Source organism: Lutra lutra, chromosome 8 (genome assembly GCF_902655055.1).
Source record: "Lutra lutra chromosome 8, mLutLut1.2, whole genome shotgun sequence".
In the NCBI taxonomy this organism is placed as follows: domain Eukaryota; kingdom Metazoa; phylum Chordata; class Mammalia; order Carnivora; family Mustelidae; genus Lutra; species Lutra lutra.
The window spans coordinates 29234193-29251486 of record NC_062285.1 but is presented as its reverse complement, the minus strand read 5'-3'; the positions used below and the strand labels follow the sequence as shown (position 1 = coordinate 29251486).

General features: G+C 35.0%; 1 protein-coding gene across 4 annotated transcripts in view; it reads left to right on the top strand.

Moving 5' to 3' along the window:
* The window catches only part of ARHGAP12 (Rho GTPase activating protein 12), a 109671-nt gene extending 96754 nt beyond the window's left edge, over window positions 1–12917 (top strand). For all 4 annotated transcript variants that reach the window (XM_047740870.1, XM_047740868.1, XM_047740869.1 and 1 more), the window contains 8 exons: window positions 35–133; window positions 3351–3450; window positions 5122–5238; window positions 7632–7730; window positions 9005–9082; window positions 9186–9320; window positions 9582–9684; window positions 10534–12917. In XM_047740870.1, the coding sequence (XP_047596826.1) occupies window positions 35–133; window positions 3351–3450; window positions 5122–5238; window positions 7632–7730; window positions 9005–9082; window positions 9186–9320; window positions 9582–9684; window positions 10534–10708 (906 nt within the window). In that variant the 3' untranslated portion in view covers window positions 10709–12917. The remainder of the gene's footprint in view (window positions 1–34; window positions 134–3350; window positions 3451–5121; window positions 5239–7631; window positions 7731–9004; window positions 9083–9185; window positions 9321–9581; window positions 9685–10533) is intronic.
* Window positions 12918–17294: the final 4377 nt, after the last annotated feature.

Genomic DNA, 17294 nt, shown 5'->3' with positions numbered 1-17294 from the left:
ACCATCCTCTTTTTTTTTCTCTTTCTCTCTAAAGCTGAAGACCCGTCAAGGAACAGAACTGCTAATTCAGTCTGATAATGACACTGTTATTAACGATTGGTTTAAAGTTCTTAGTAGTACTATCAGTACTCAGGTATGTGTTTGAGTTATGTAAATTTTTTTTCCTTCAGAGCTGTTTTTCTTTTCTGCATTCTAATTGGTTATTGCATATCTGATTTCCAGTTTATATGTGATAAACACTTATTTAATATGTATTTTGACAAGAGGTGGGAAAGGCAATGGTGGTTTAGCAATTCCTTGGGGCTGGTGAATGATTTAATATTCTCAGTTATATAATACTTGCTAGTAGTGGATTTTAAATATTTTCCCATGAGGCATTGGTCTAAAAAGAAGTAATTCAAGAAGAGGGACAAACCGTTCCTAATACATAGTATTTATTCAATGACTAATGAGTTGGGAACAGTACTATTTGGTGGAGACAGGTCCTAGGTAAAGGTAGGAAATGAATGAAGCTGTAGTTTCTTCATGAGCACATTTTCTTTCCTTGTGACAGCTCTTTAGCTACCTCTGGAGGTGTTCTAGTTCTGTCCTGTCCCCCAGCCAGGGGAGGTGTTCAGTACCCTCATGTTCCTGGTAAATTAACCTCTTACATGTGTGTGTATAATGTGTATATATATGTATATGTAGTAGATACATAATATAATATGTTATATAATATATGTAGTATATATGTATAACAACCAAAAAGAACCTCCAACTTATATTCTGCTATTCTGCTGTTAGTAAGAGCCGGAAGAAACAGATAAGGGCTGTACTTTTTGAGACTATTTTCTTGTCCCTCACTATAGGGGGACATGACTCCTGACTAAGGATCTTATGTCAGTGACAAAAAGGAAAATGAATACTTACGGGAGTGTGTTATGATTTTAAACTAAATAGATTGAAGAAAAGTTGGGAATCACAGGCTTTACTGGAGAGTGAGAGGTCTTTCAGAGATTATAGGTGAAATCTTAGGATGAGGTTTGTGATCTTACTGAAGTATTCTACCTCTGTGGGTTTCGTGTTTTCACTTACAAAATAGAAACGTTGGGTTTGATTTTTTTCCCAAGTATCCTTTTAAACTCCAAAATTCTTATGGTGTACGCAGTTCAGAACAACCAGATTTGGAATCTTGAGTATCAACTCTTCCTCCTCTTTTAACTCTTCTAGCCCATTATTTACCCATCTATGTAAATATTCTTCTTTTGCAGTTTGTAATATTGTGTATTTCTGAATCTTGTCTCTTCCTTTCCATTTATTCCTGAAACCATAATCAGGACTTTATATGTTAGACAAGAGTCACTTCCTAAATGGTTTTTCTTATTTCATCCCCCACGAGTCCATTCTTAATAGCATTGCTGTATGAAACTTCCTAATGTTGACTTTATAATCCTCTCCTGCTCAGCAAAGCTTCTGGGACTCTCATTAAAATTCAACAACCTGAGCCTGATCTATCTTTTCATATGTATCTTCTGTTCTACCTAATATGGGCTTTCCACTCTAGTCACTGTAATCTGTTCCCAATCCCTTGAAAGCAAGTATGGCTGCATTCATTTAACACATGTGGGAGTGCTTTGCCCTGGAGATAGAGCAGCATGCAACCAGGTGCTATACCTTTCTGTGTGGAGTTTACAGCCAAAGGCAGAAGATGACTGGAGACAGACAACTGAGCAGTTAATACAATGAAATGTGATGAGGTTAATGATGGTGAGGGGTATATGACTTACTACTTAGGTAGGGGCTAACCTAGTGTTAGGGGTCCAGGAAGGCTTTGCAGAGAAAGTATGTTTTGTTTTGTTTTTAATTGAAGCCCATAGGATCAGAGAATAAGCCCACGTGAAAAGAGAGTAACATATTACTATGAAATTTAAAACATTTACTGTTTACAGAGTAGCAAAAGATTCTGTAGAAATATGCACAATATATGTAGAAAGATGCATGAGACTTCCGCAGGGAAGATTGCAAAACTTTATTGAAAAACACTAAAGAAAATCTAATTAGATGAAAAGTATATCATGGATTAAATGATTCAATAGTGTAAAGATAAAATATTCTTCCAAATGATTTATAAATTTATAGACTTGAGATTCTTGAATCTCTTTCAAAATCCTAGTAGGTTTTCTGGTGGAGCTTGGTAAGCTTATTCTAAAATTCATATCAGAATATAAAGGGTAAAAATATCCAGGACACTCTTGAAGAAGAACCTGTAAGGACTTATTATTCTGTCAGATGTCAAGACTTCTATAGCTGTATTAATTAATACAACATGCTCTCCATATCAGGGGAGATCTACAGACCTGTGGAGCACAATAAAGAGCCTAGAAACCAGCATTCCTTTGGACACTTCATGCCAGATGTAGCACTGTAGAAAAGTAAGGAAGAATAAACTTTAAGTGGTGCTAGGTCAACTGGATATCCAGGAAGAAATTAGAACCTTTCTTAACACTACACACAAAAATAAGTTCTGAGTGGAGCAAAGACATCAGTGTGAAAGGCAAAGCAATAATTTTAGCTTTGAGAACTCACTTCAATTTTTTTAACCTGCAGAAGAGACTTTGGTTAGGCTGTACATGAGCTCTAGGATTTCTTTCAGTGCCTAACATCCATAAATCTGTGAGTGCGATTACTAGCTATTGATAGAAAATATAATTTGAAAAGATTGTTAGTGTGAAAAATTAATGTGCCATTGGCTAGTTAGCCTTGTACTGTTAGCACAGAATGTAGCTCCATCATGTTCTCTCACCATAGCTTGTAGGTCAGAACCTTTTAACTCTTGTTATTCTTAAGCATTTGATCTTCTTATTTTTTTTTAAAGACTTTATTTATTTATTTGACAGACGGAAATCACAAATAGGCAGAGAGGCAGGCAGAGAGAGAGAGGGAGAAGCAGGCTTCCCGCTGAGCAGAGAGCCCGATGCGGGGCTCGATCCCAGGACCCTGGGATCATGACCTGAGCCGAATGCAGAGGCTTTAACCCACTGAGCCACCCAGGCGCCCCTGATCTTCTTATTCTTAAGCATTTGATCTACATGAGGGAAGATAGCCTCATCATCAGTATATAAACCCATTATCCTGTGAAAAATCAGCATTTTTTTCTTTTTTGGAATTCAGAATTAATTCCCCCTATTTAGGGGGAAAAAGAATATTTTTAAAGATTTACCAAGTATCTAAATCATATCATATATACTATGTACTGACTGGGTCCCTAAAATCAGTTGGGAGGATCAGTTACTGATTATATTGAGAATTGTGCTATTACATCTAAAATAATCTCAAAAGTAATACATGTTTGGGAAATCTCTAATCAATAGACAGAAACTGATGAAGCAATCGAAGAGGAGATACCAGATTCCCCAGGAATAGAAAAGCATGATAAAGAGAAGGACCATAAGGATCCTAAGAAACTTCGTTGTAAGTTATTCTTTACCTGTTTTGTTAGTTGTTTGAGCATTTTCTCTTACTTTTCGAGTATTTTAAATATATAAAGGCTGAGTGGAATCTCCAGTGTTACCAGGAAATCCCAAGGTCAGGTATTTGCAATCTTAGTGTTTTAGGAGTACTCTCTTCCTTGTTAACTCCTTGTTACTTTTCAGCCTCATCGTGTGCACCCATACAGCATCTTACTAATCTTAAGATGTTGTGATTCTTTAAGAGAAAAAAAGTGTATTAGAATGCACTTCTATTGAGGTATCCAGGAAGCTGAACTATATTGATTTAAAAATATATAATTACTATTTAAGATCTAGATAGAATCTTATACTTTAAGACGTCAAAAGTCATGGGACATGTACCATACATAGTACACACAGGACACTGGGCAACCATCTCTGGGCTAGGATAGGAGTGTGTAGGAACAGCTGCCTGCATTCATATCCCCAGATCATTCATATATATGTATGTGTGTGTACGTATGTGTACATATGTGTGTGTGTGTATGCTAAAGCCAGCATATTTGAGAATAGCATTTTCTGATGCAGACCCCTTGTGAATTACATTGTTTAAATAGGAAACTAGCTGTGGCTCTGAACTTGTTAAAAATATTTTAACAAGTCCACATTTAACTGAAAATTTTTGACCTTGAATTGACTTTTGGATTAACTAATTAATGATTTCTAATTAATGATTAGAAAATCATTTCTACTTTTGTTCTTCCACATTCTAATGAAGGTTAGGCCTATTAACAGACATTGTCATTGACATATAACAGTGTAAACACATGAAGATTTGATTATTTTAATGCTTAACTAATATATTCTTTTTTTTTTTTTTTTTAAGAATTTATTTAGTTATTTGACAGACAGAGATCACAAGTAGGCAGAGAGGCAGGCAGAGAGAGAGAGGAAGGGAAGCAGGCATCCTGCTGAGCAGAGAGCCCGATGTGGGGCTCGATCCCAGGACCCTGAGACCATGACCTGAGCCGAAGGCAGAGGCTTAACCCACTGAGCCACCCAGGCGCCCCATTAACTAATATATTCTTTATGCTCTCAACTTTCCTCAAATATGGTTCTTTTCAAGAAATTTACTTTTTGGGTATTTTTTTTTTTTGGAACCAAAAAAGAAATCAGAGTTATGGCAATGTAGGAAATTTTTCAGATGGTCCCATTCTTAGTTTGGAGGTAATTATGATGAAGTGTGTTTAACTTAAAGTACAAATAATAATGATGGATATATATATATCTCTAGACTCCTAGTCCCATAAGGATACTTCAGGATAGACTTCTTTATGTTCTATGGACATTTTTTCCCCCCTCATCATTTTACCTTCTAAAACTGATGGAGAGTCAAAGGAGATAAATAGTATCATTTATGAAATTGATTATAAATTAGAATAACCAGTGTCTTACCATATAAATCAAAGAAGGTACAGTTTGTTTTCAGTGTTTGGTGATAAGGGTTTATCCCTTTGAAATTAGGTCTTTGTTAACTTGATTCCTGACATACTACTCTTAAACTATATTAAAGTTAGAATAAGTTTATAACTGATTTTTACATATGAAATTAATATTTTTGAGTGCTAGGTGGAACAATTTTCATCAGTTAAGTTTTTATTTTATGAAATGCTTAATATCCGTTTGTCTTAAGCCACGAAAGTGTCTAGCATAGATTCTTCAGAACAGAAAAAAACCAAGAAAAACTTGAAGAAGTTTCTTACACGGCGCCCCACTTTGCAAGCTGTTCGTGAAAAAGGTTACATTAAAGGTAGGTAGAAGTGATGTTTATAATAATGAACTTTGGCCAGAATAAGAAGTTAGACATTTTAAATTAAAAACTGACAAATTTCTAACAGTAAAAATGTTTTCATTCTTTGAAGTTACCAGGTTCATTTGTTTAAAATACATTTGAATGATTAAAATTGATTTTTCAGTGCACACAGAAAGTTTAACTATGAACAATTTTATCTTGATTGTTTGCCTTCAATTCTCATTCCAGATGATTCTAAAATTAGTATAAGGTGTTTTTTCCTAATTATTTTTTATATTTATTATTTCATTTATAAGCAACAATAGCAATAATGCACTAACAGGATCTTAATAGCAGAGTCTTCTTTAAAATCACATATACTTGTATATACCTTTAGTTCCTTACCCCCCCCAGCTTTTCAGAGCAGATAGTCTATTTTTTTTAATTAAATTTTATTTTTTTATAAACATATAATGTATTTTTATCCCCAGGGGTACAGGTCTGTGAATTGTCAGGTTTACACACTTCATAGCACTCACCATAGCACATACCCTCCCCAATGTCCATAACCCCACCCCCCCCTCCCGGCCCCCCTCCCCCCAGCAACCCTTAGTTTGTTTTGTGAGATAAGAGTCTCTTATGGTTTATCTCCCTCCTGATCCCATCTTGTTTCATTTATTCTTTTCCTACCCCCCAAACCCTCCATGTTGCATCTCCATTTCCTCATATCAGGGAGATCATATGATAGTTGTCTTTCTCCGATTGACTTACTTCGCTAAGCATAATACCCGCTAGTTCCATCCACGTTGTCGTAAATGGCAAGATTTCATTTCTTTTGATGGGTGCATAGTATTCCATTGTGTATATGTGCCACATCTTCTTTATCTATTCCTCTGTTGATGGACATCTAGGTTCTTTCCATAGTTTGGCTATTTTGGACATTGCTGCTATAAACATTCAGATGCACATGTCCCTTCGGATCACTACGTTTGTATCTTTAGGGTAAATACCCAGTAGTGCAATTGCTGGGTCATAGGGTAGCTCTATTTTCAACTTTTTTTCCATGCTGTTTTATAGAGTGGTTGTACCAGCTTGCATTCCCACCAACAGTGTAGGAGGGTTCCCCTTTCTCCGCATCCTCCCCAGCATCTGTCATTTCCTGTATACCTTTAGTTTTTACAAGCACTTTTAATTTCAATGATGAAATTTTCTAATAAAGGACTCAGTGACATTAATTAGTAAATGAAGACATAGATAAGGGTAATAATATATAAAATATATATAAATATATCCTCAAAGTTTCTAAAAAAGACCATCGCTGGAACATCTGTTTGCAAAGCATCTAAATTAAAATACGCGAATGGGTTTCATTAAAAAGATATTTAAAACTTCTTGGTAGAGTTTGGCTAATTAAGTGATTCAGATTAACAGCCTTAAGAGTTAGAGGTAAATAGGGACATCCAGATAACACATAAGAATTTAGGATATTATGTTTAGAACTTTAAAAAAAAAAAAAAAAAACCTGACAAATCAGTGAATAGAAATTGCTATTAAGTTTTTACCAGGCCTTTTGTTGAGAAATATGAACTGTTGCTGCTTTATTTATTTATTTTTATTTGTTCAGGACTTCAAATACTTTGTTTCCCTGAATAGTTAGCACTAATGTGGCATTTCAGAAGTGTTGGGTTAAAAGATTAATAGAACAGCCTTTGGAATGTACTTTGTGAAATCAAGGGTTAGCACATGATGGGTGTGCACCATGCTTGTTTTAATAGTTTAAAAAATATTAAAAAAATATTAGTTTAAAAAATATTTAATTAAAAAATTAAAAAATAGTTTAAAAAATAATAGTTTAAAAAAATTTAAAAATATTTAAAAAAATTTGAAAAATAAAAAATATTTACTAAGTACTGGGCGTGAGCCTGCGTGCCATGAATACCTTTTGGTTTGAGAATTATGAGGTCCCTGCCCTCATGAAACTTCCATAAGAACAAGAGACAGACCAGATAATTATGACTACTATGAGCAGTCTACCTTGGTAATGAAATAGGGAGTGACTGTAACTGGGTTACCTTAGGCTGATCATAAGGTTTTTCTAAGGAGATGACAGTTTGGCTGAGGGTGGGAGTGATAAGAGGAGCTAAGTTTGGGGGGAGAGGATGGATCTCTGCAAAAGGTGTAGAAAATTAAAAGGCTTTCAGGTGAAAATGGGGTGTTCTTGGAGTTGAGTAAAGCAGGAAAATTGTTTGAGGTGGAATTGGAATAGGTAGACAGCTCACAGAGGGCGTGAGTCACAGCAGACCACGTCAGGGTGCATTGTATGTCTTCTGTAGCACCATTAATGTGATTACCGTTTTGCAAACTCGATTTTAGCAGGGTGGTTGATTTTAAAAAATAAAATCTCTTTTCAGATCAGGTATTTGGAGCCAATCTTGCTAACCTTTGTCAGAGAGAAAATGGCACAGTGCCAAAATTTGTGAAGTTATGCATTGAACATGTTGAAGCGTATGGTAAGGAATTGAATTTTTTTTTTTTTATGTTAAGCACACTAACCCATTGTTTTGCCATCAGAATCCTTGGGATTTTTATGATTTTGAGTCGTAGATGTTAAGAAAGGCATCGTTTGCAAAACTTACATGTTTTAATGATTACGTATATCTGTTTTAAATGAAGACCTTTCCAGGCACCTGTTAAAACTCAGCACTTCCATCTGATTAAGTGTATGGTATTCTTTGAAGCCACTTGGAGTTGGCCTTTGCTTAAAATGAAGAAGGTGGTGATTATGAAACTGAGTTTATTAGAAAGTGATTTGACAGTGTAGAAAATAGGCGATTGTGTTTACTTACCGAGAGCAAATTGCTTCTCTTTATAATAAAAATGAGATGACATTTTAAAACTTGTTACATCAACGATAAAATGTCTAAAGAGACACACCTTCTTATGCCATTTCCTGTTAAGTAAGACAAATCAATTTATATTTTGGTTGATCTTAACCTAATATTTATACTAGAAAATAACTATCATGATGGGAATCACATTAACTTGTACATCATCAAAAACATCTTGTAAAATTAAAACATTTGCATAATTTGTAGTTTCTGTCAATTTCAGATCTTGTCTTTGACTTTCTTGTCAACATGACAATGGAGATACTGTGCCTTTATTTGAATTTCTGTGAATAGCAAATCAGATAATGTGCTTTCTTAAATGTGTACAGCATTATCATTTAATGAATATTTGGATTTTTTAGGCTTATTTGGGTGAATTCCACATGATTCTATTCCACATATTAAAAAAAATGAATAAACTACATCAAATTATCAGTTTTTATTTTAATTCATTATTAAGTTTATTTATTACAAGCACTTAATAGGACAACCATTTTTAAAAGAGTGCTTGAATATGTACATTTACATTATGAAATGTGCCCAAAAATGGATGGAATGGTTTTATCTTTGTTTCCTTTACTTTGTTTCCCCAGGTTTAGAAGTTTATCTTAAATTGTTAGTATTTCAAGTTTAATGGGATGATTTTTTTTGAGATGATCCACAGTCTACATGGTAAACAAAGTAGAATTGTTCCTGTTTATTAAATAGAATTCAGAGTGTATCTCCACCCCCTCTCCCTCTGCCAAGCATCTATAAAAAAGCCAGTTAGAGGAAAAGAGTATTTGTCCATTTGATTTTGGGCTTATGTTAATGAATAAGGATTCTGAAACATGCAGGCATCTTTAGAAAAGGCAAAGACTGACTTTAAATACAAAAATACTGTAATTTTCTCTTAGGTTTGGATATTGATGGGATATACAGAGTAAGTGGCAACCTTGCTGTGATCCAGAAATTGAGATTTGCAGTCAATCATGGTAAGATCTTACTCCCTGTTGTTATGTGCAAAAAAAAAGGGCACTCTTAACTTTTAGAATTGGTTTAAAGTTATTTAAAAAAATTTCCTGTTCTGTTTTTCAGATGAGAAATTGGACTTGAATGATAGTAAATGGGAAGATATTCATGTTATTACTGGAGCACTCAAAATGTTTTTTCGAGAATTACCAGAACCTCTTTTTACATTTAACCATTTTAATGATTTTGTTAATGCAATTAGTAAGTATGTCATTATACTCAGTGTTTTTTCTACATGCTGAAAGTCCTCTGTACCGATTAAGCCACTACATTGTTTGATCCTTTCTTTTAAATTATTTCAAAGGATTGTTTTACTTCAGAAGTTTTAAATGTGGCCACCAGATGTCACTGTGTATTACCAAATGTTAGGTTCTAAAATATGTCACTATTTTCAATTTCATGCATAATCTCTCATTATCTCTCTCTCTCTCTCTCTCTCTCTTTTTTTTTTTTTTTAAAAAGAACAAGAACCAAGACAGCGAGTCACTGCTGTTAAGGACCTCATCAGACAGTTGCCAAAGCCAAATCAAGATACAATGCAGATTCTTTTTAGACATCTCAAAAGGTAAGAGGTTCACCACAGAAAAGAAATAGTAATTAGGGAGAAAAAAAGAAAAAGGTAAGAGAAGTGCACAGTTATGAGGTGTGGTATAGTAGTCATGAGGCCAGGGTCCCTCAGACACTGGTTCACATTCCAGCTGTGCTACTTGCTGTCTTTGTAGCTTGAGAAAGAGAATTCCTTTGGGCCTTGTCTGGTAGAATGGTCTGGTATGAAAAATACTTAAAGTAAATATTATATGCGAGGCATCTACATAAGGCCTAGCATGTAAGGGTTTAGAAATTGTTGTTTAACTTAACCTGAAAATAAGATTTTGGTTATGAAATGAGGACTATTAAATTACCTTGGAAAAAAAGCCATCATGGCTTTCAGGTGACTACATAGCCATTTTAATAACTGATTTTTGCCTTCTGACAGAACACTAGAATAGCAAATTATGCCAGTGAAGGAGATTGAAAATCAAACAAACAAATATAGAATTAGTAAAATGAAAATTTAATCTGTATACTAATGAAATTTTCCCCCATCACCCTAGTGGAGTAATTATTGTAACCTGAATTGTAGTTCAGACTTAAGTCTGTGTCTTACTTTAAACACTAAGCTGAAATATCACACGTACAAAGTTTGTTAGAGTGGATATAATTATACCTTTCAGCAGTGTTTATCCAAAAGAAGCCTTCATATGACGTTTAGACTGAATTCTACTTGGTTTTAAGTAGCTTGAATGTATCTTAGGAAGATGAGCACTATTTCTCATTTCTAAGTGCAAACTGTTTATGTTTATAATGCAATTTGAAGAATTTTTCCTGTTGTATGTTTTATATTCTCTTTAACAATTTATTTTTCCCCCCTTAGAGTTATAGAAAATGGAGAAAAAAACCGAATGACTTATCAGAGTATAGCAATTGTTTTTGGTCCCACTCTGTTAAAGCCAGAGAAAGAGACTGGTAATATAGCAGTTCATACTGTCTACCAAAATCAGATTGTAGAATTAATTCTGCTGGAAATAAATTCCATCTTCGGGCGTTGATTCTTACAGAAGACAACCTGTGGAATAGAAGCTGGATTCCATCAGATTTCAAGCCCTTAAACATGATGTATTTTATTTTTGGACCAAGCAGTGACTCTTTGATTTTGCACTTTTTTGAGGGATCAGAAGGGAATGGGAGTCAAGATGTGTATTAGGCCCTCATATTTGCTGCTTTGTTGCAAGTTGATATAACTGTGTAATTTTGAATTAATTTTATCCTGAATGTTTGCATTTCATACTCTGATTTTCAGTAAAAATTGAAACTTGCAATTCTAACCAGTCATATACACTGGATAATTTGGTAAGAAAAACATGTTTTTTTTTTTTCTCAAACTGGATAATGTAGAATTTCTTCTCATCATTCGTTAGATTCATCACTTGATAGAATAGTACTCACTATCCGTTATTTTGAAGACGCTCTTGGGCATTCTAAACAAAATGAAGTATATCCTTTTTCAAACCTGTGTATTTCTTTTTCAGAGGTTCTGCAGTGGCAGTCTTAAGTACTACAGTTCATCATAAGCAGATGTAATTCCTTGGCGAAGGCTTGCCACCTTCACGGTGTTGCACATTGTCCCTATTGGATGGGTGTCTTAGTCGCTTGTTTGGGCAGCACACTAATATTACTTAACACACTGTGATATACTGGAGTTTAATTTAGCATAAGTCAGTTCAGGGTATTTTGGGGCTGTCTCTGCTACCCTGATTTGTAGCTAACAATCCTAATTATATCTAGTGCCATACTGAGTTCTTGGTATGACCCTGTGGAAATAGACATTATTTGATGTAAATATAAGCTAAAGACTTAATGTCCTTTAGCTTATGTATATAATTTTGTTGTATAGTCTCAGAGTACATCCTAACCTGACATTTCTAATCATGATACTGGTAATCTTTTCCGTGAATATTAGGTTCCTCCAGAAATAGGCTGTTATTTGAGAAACTTAACTGTGTGCACTTTTAGATTTTTAATTACATTTACAGGCAAATCACTGTAATGCAAATGGTACTGGAAAAATACTGAATAGACTTGCTAAATGGTAAATGCACTACAAGAGGAACCTTTTAGATAATTTAATATGTACAGAATACATTAGAAAAAATTTATTACAAAATTCTAAACTGCAGTACGAATAGTGGAAACCCATATGTAAATTAGATGGATGTCAAATGGAAAATGACTGCTAAATTTGAGAATTTCTTTTTACATTACTAATGTAGATTGATTTGTATAATAAAACAGGGTTTGGAAGGTTTTGTTACAGAGAGCATGGTCTGTTGAAGATATTTTAAGAGGTATTTTTCTAGATTAACTGATGTATATGAAATGTCTAATCTGAATAAAGAAAACTATAAGAGGTTTAGAGATTTTTCATTGGAAATGTGCATTTTGGTTTTTAATTTTTTTCTTGTTTTTGCATTTACTGGCATACTCTTATACCTCATTTTTAAAAAATCAACTGAATCCAAGATTTCTTGTGGTAAATATATTTTCTTCATTTTTTCATACTTTTTCTACTCCCTGCCATGCCAATACCTCCTCCACTCTCCCCCCTCCAGTTTTTATTTCTTCATCAATATTTGAAAGTGAATGATTTGTGACCAAGATTCCTTTTCTTAGAATTGCATTTGTAATTAACAGGTTGCCTTCCTTGGGAACAAGTAGTTTTTATACAATCTGCCTAAAAATCTCTCGTGAATTTTGTGGTAAAAATATTGTTTGTTGTTGTGGTCTTGTTGAATTGGTAACAAACCAACCTACTTGATAGCTGTGGAAAGCAGATTGTTTTGGGCAGGGAGAAAAAGCCCCAAAATGAGAACGTTTATATTTGCCTAATAATGTCCTGAACAATACAATATGCTTTAGAACTGGCCTATATAGTGATTGTATGCCAGCAAAACCATTAGATTCAAACCAGTGATGCTCTTTCTCTTGGTAGCTGTGGACATAACAAAGATTAAAATTGTCCTGTGTTTCTTGTTTCAAAGTACATATGTATGTATGTGGAGTCTTAAATGTTTTATTAGTCTGCAGCTAATTAGTTTATTGTAATATTGTATGTACAGTGAGATCAGTGTCTTGTGTTTTCATCCTTTGTGAATTAAAAATTCTCACTTGTTTTTTTTTTTTGTAATAACAAAACCAGTAATATTTTCCTGTCTTGACAACTTGATTTTTAGTAGACAATATATTAAAGGCTGAAATAAATTGGCAGTGGAGTTTCATTTACTAATAGACCTTCCTTTAGAATGTCATTTTAGAAAAGTAGTTAGAAATTAAAAGAAATAGTATATTCAAATATGTAATTACATTTAATTAGAAGAAAAATACTTATTTAAATTTTACAACTGTAGGGAATTTTACCTTTACTCTGGAAAAATGACATTACTTTTTAGTTAGAAGCAAATCTGCAGTTTTTTTTTTTCTTATGGGAAAAGCACAAATGGAATAATTCAGCTAACCTGGGCATAGGCAGATGGGTATGTACATGTACATGTGGATGTGTATGTAAATGTGTGTGTGTGAGTCACTGCTTCACGTACCGGTGAAAACTGAAGAATAGTCATGATGGCAGATACCTGGAGACCTTCAGGCTAGTTCAGCTCCATACAGGCTTCTTTGTCAGCCTGTGATACTAGATGTTAAGATAGCAGTGAGAGGGAAAAGAGTTATTCCGTAATTTTGCTAAGAGATTCTTTTCCAGCTCATGGGAGAGACCCTCTAATTAAATATTTAAAGTAAACACGTGGTTTCCCATGACACTAATTTCTCCAACATCTTTAGGCAACACAGAGGAGTCTACAACATGTCATTTTAGTAACGAGGAAAATAAAAATAGTCAAATGGCATCATGTTCTCGCTGGCCTAATAAAAGCCAAATGCTCAAAGATCGCATCTATATAGAGAATTGAAAATGGGTAGAAAATAAGATTTTATGGAGTTTGCTAGTCTCTCTGAACTCTAGCCATCAGCTCTAATGATCCTCTTTTATAGAAAGCACGTTTCCAGTACAAGACTAGAGATGGTGTTTAATAGGGACTGTAGCCTGAATGTTAGATTCCTGGATGTGGGGCACAATTCTGTTTTTTTTTTTTTTTTAAATAGTATTTGAATATAAGTAATACAGTTCTTTTAAGTGAAACTTCAATTTTAAACTAAAAAAAAAAAAAAAAAAACCCCAAAACAAAAAACCAACAACAAAAAAACCCCCCAAAACCAGAAAGCGAAGGGGGCCGCAAAACAAAATCAACAGCCTTATAATAATGGTGAATTAGAATCTACTGGAAATTCACAAGCCGCAGACCCAGGCCAAGCAGAGTTAGACTCAGTATTCTAGAGAAGGGGGAGGCACAGAATGCCTAATGAGACATTCTGTAACTACTAAAGACAAGGGACGTCTCCTGAAGAATCTCAATTAGTCTTCTCAACTGCAGTTTTGTGGGCCAGTGGTGGCTGTAAATATATTCAGCTGGATTGAGTTTTTACAAATTAGCCTTATGTGAATATGGCACTTAAATGAACTCTTTCATTTCCTTCATTGCTTCCCTTCTCCCACAGGAAAAAAAGGAAAGAAAAAAAAAAAAGCACTTTCATGGTACTCTCATAAACAGAGCACTTGTGGAACAAGGTAACTGTTTAACAAGCCACTACAAAATGTATTTAGAATCTAAAGTTTGATTTCTTTTTTTTCCCCCCTCATCAATCCACCCCTCCCCGCCCCCGGCTTTGTTTTACTTCCTCTCTATGTTTTCAGAAAAACTGTTTCTGGTAAAGATTTTAAAATTATTAATGCTGGTTCCTACATCACATAGTTCTATTGGTAGTGGCTCACGCTGCAAGTAGCATTGAAACTTGCTACGTCATGAATCTTGTAATGTTGATAAAATTCCTGGTGACATCGGAGCAACAAAAGAGGCTGTGGAAGCTCTTATCAACAGGGCCTTTGCAGAGGTAGACCTCAAACTCCGTAAGCTCACTGTGGAGTGACCAGTGAGCATTCGGCATAACATTCAAGGCCTTCTTTCTCCTCCTGGCATTTTGAGAGATTGTTTATATTTAGGGAAGAGAAATGGGACTCTTAGACACTCAAGTAAAACTGAGTCTCATTGATTAATAAAGCAGGACAGAACCAATAGGGACCCGCACATTCACAGCCTTACTTAATGGAAGCAGAAAATGTTAAGCCTAAAACTGAAGGGAAGAAATATCTTGGTTAGTTACATTATGTCTCTCTAAAGTTTGTGATCGATTTAAGTAAAGCCTATCCTGGAATGTTCAAATAATACCATTTGAGGAAGAAACTAGTAACTTCTCTGCATATTGGTAGCATCTGTTTTCAAGCTAAGTTAATTTTTATTTGTATGGCATATTGAAACTTAAAAATACAAAGTTCTTTCAAAAAATATGTGCTCTAAAACATATAATATTTCATAATTCTCCCTCATGCTTATCTCAAGTACATGACACCAGAAGAGTTTAAAATCAAAGAACATTTTTATAAAGGTCTGCCAAACTTTGAATAATTGTCCCATAATATGCTCTCATGAGGGCATCTGGAAAGGTGGTAAATGTGATTTGACTTCTATTACAGCTCCATTAAAATGCTTGCAATTTGGTAAAAATCTGTTTGAAACTGCAGTTTAAGAAAAGCCTGAGGTGACAGTGTTCTCTGGGAAGTGTAGGAATGCTATACTGAGATAATATTTCTGAGGTTATGTCACAGTATTCTTATTGAGATTTTGGGAATTTTCACCTTGGGTAAGATTTTCTGAAATCATATTTTAGGGACTGAATAACTGATGAAGGAAATGGTTCTAATTAGCGCATTCCCTTGAGATCCAAGTTCCTTCACCTCATATTTACCTTTTTTTTTTTTCTTTAACATTTATTTGAGACTGCAAAAGTGGCAGGGGGTGGGGGGATAGTGGCAGGCTGAGAGAGAAGCTGGCTCCCAGCCGAGCAAGGAGCCAGCCTGATGCGGGATTTCATCCCAGAACCCTGGGACCATGACCTGAGCCAAAGGCAGATGCTTAGCCAACTGAGCCACTCAGGTATCCCTACTTTTGATTTTTAATAGTGCCCTTTATGGGATATGGAGATCTTGAAGAGCCTGTGTACAAAATTTCTCTTTAAATAAGAGTGACATCTAGCCATGGATATAGGGAAATTTTTGATAGTCTGAGAGTAAGTCGATCAGCACATGATTTCACCAGATGCTTACTCATGCATGGACAGTGACATGGTACATAGATTCCATAGACTAGATGGTAATTAGCATTTTTCATTTTTGTCTTTATCAAAATGTTTAAGGGTCCCAGACCAGATTCTCTTAAAGATGGTACTTTTATGCATAGTTGACATATATAATGCCCTGGTTGAAGAAGATGCTACTGTTGTATTTTCAACCTGTTGTGAAGGGTTTCTGTTAATAAGTATCTTAGTATTTCTAGGTAGTGAGTTTAATAGTCGGTTACTTATTTTCATTAACCCAGCCCATTGACAGAATGCTTCCCTTCAGACTTAAGCAAATCAGAGGGTGAAGAAGCTTTGCCATTCTAGTAAAATTAACAAAACTGCCCTCCTATCTGTTCATTAAGAAGTACATTTTAATATGAAATGCTTCTTTCTGTGTTTTCTGCCTTTCTTTTCTCGTCCCTCCCCTCCTCTGTCTCAGTAGTTGCTGTTTGCTTTAGATGATCAGATGAGTGGCTACTCACAGAGGCTGTTTTGAGACTTATTTGAGGCTCTTGTGTCCAAAGTGTTCAGGTTTCCTGGAGGGGAGTTAGACTTAAAGAGGAATCAAAGGCCTCTAGGGAAGCCAACGCAGCTGTGTCAAGGAGGAAACTAAACCTTTTATAAGGAGCGATCTCAGTGTCTCTGGATGACCTAGTTCTGCGAGGTTCCCGGAATTCAACCCATTATGTTAGATGACCAGATCTGATGTAACATTCCTGACATCCGGCTGCATCTTATGACTGCCCTCTCTGATCATGTCCTTGTCTCCTGACTTGTTATATTAGCCAAATTGATTGTCTGAGCATTGCCAAAACAGTGACAACCTTCTTTACCCATCTTCTGACTCTAAAGGACTGTTGTGTATTCAGTTTGCATGAATGGTTCTACAAAGCCAGCAGCAGACAATATGCAATTGCTGTTTTAAACGGAAACAACTGAAGTTGGGAAGAAAGTTAATACAACAATCTGCTAAGAGCCCATTTATTCATTCAACAGATTCAGTGTATTTTTTTAAGATGTTTAAGCACAGTGTTAACCTCTGGGGATAAAATGGTAAACAAAACCAATGGAATCCCTGCTTTTATGTTTATAGTTTTGAGATTGGTAATCTGACAACTGGCATATATTTAATTCTGACATATACCTGTTTTGAGTAGGTGCCTTCAAAATGACCAATCTCAAGTAGTTTTATTAGTGTGCCTTCCAAATTGGCTATTTGTGTTGTGGTCATGCCAGTCTGTTGAGATTGAGCTAAGATTATTGCTACATAATTGGGTAGCATGTTAAGCGTGACATAATTCTTGAGTACTTGTTGAGGTGATTTGTAAGGTGAGTTTGTCAAATATAAGA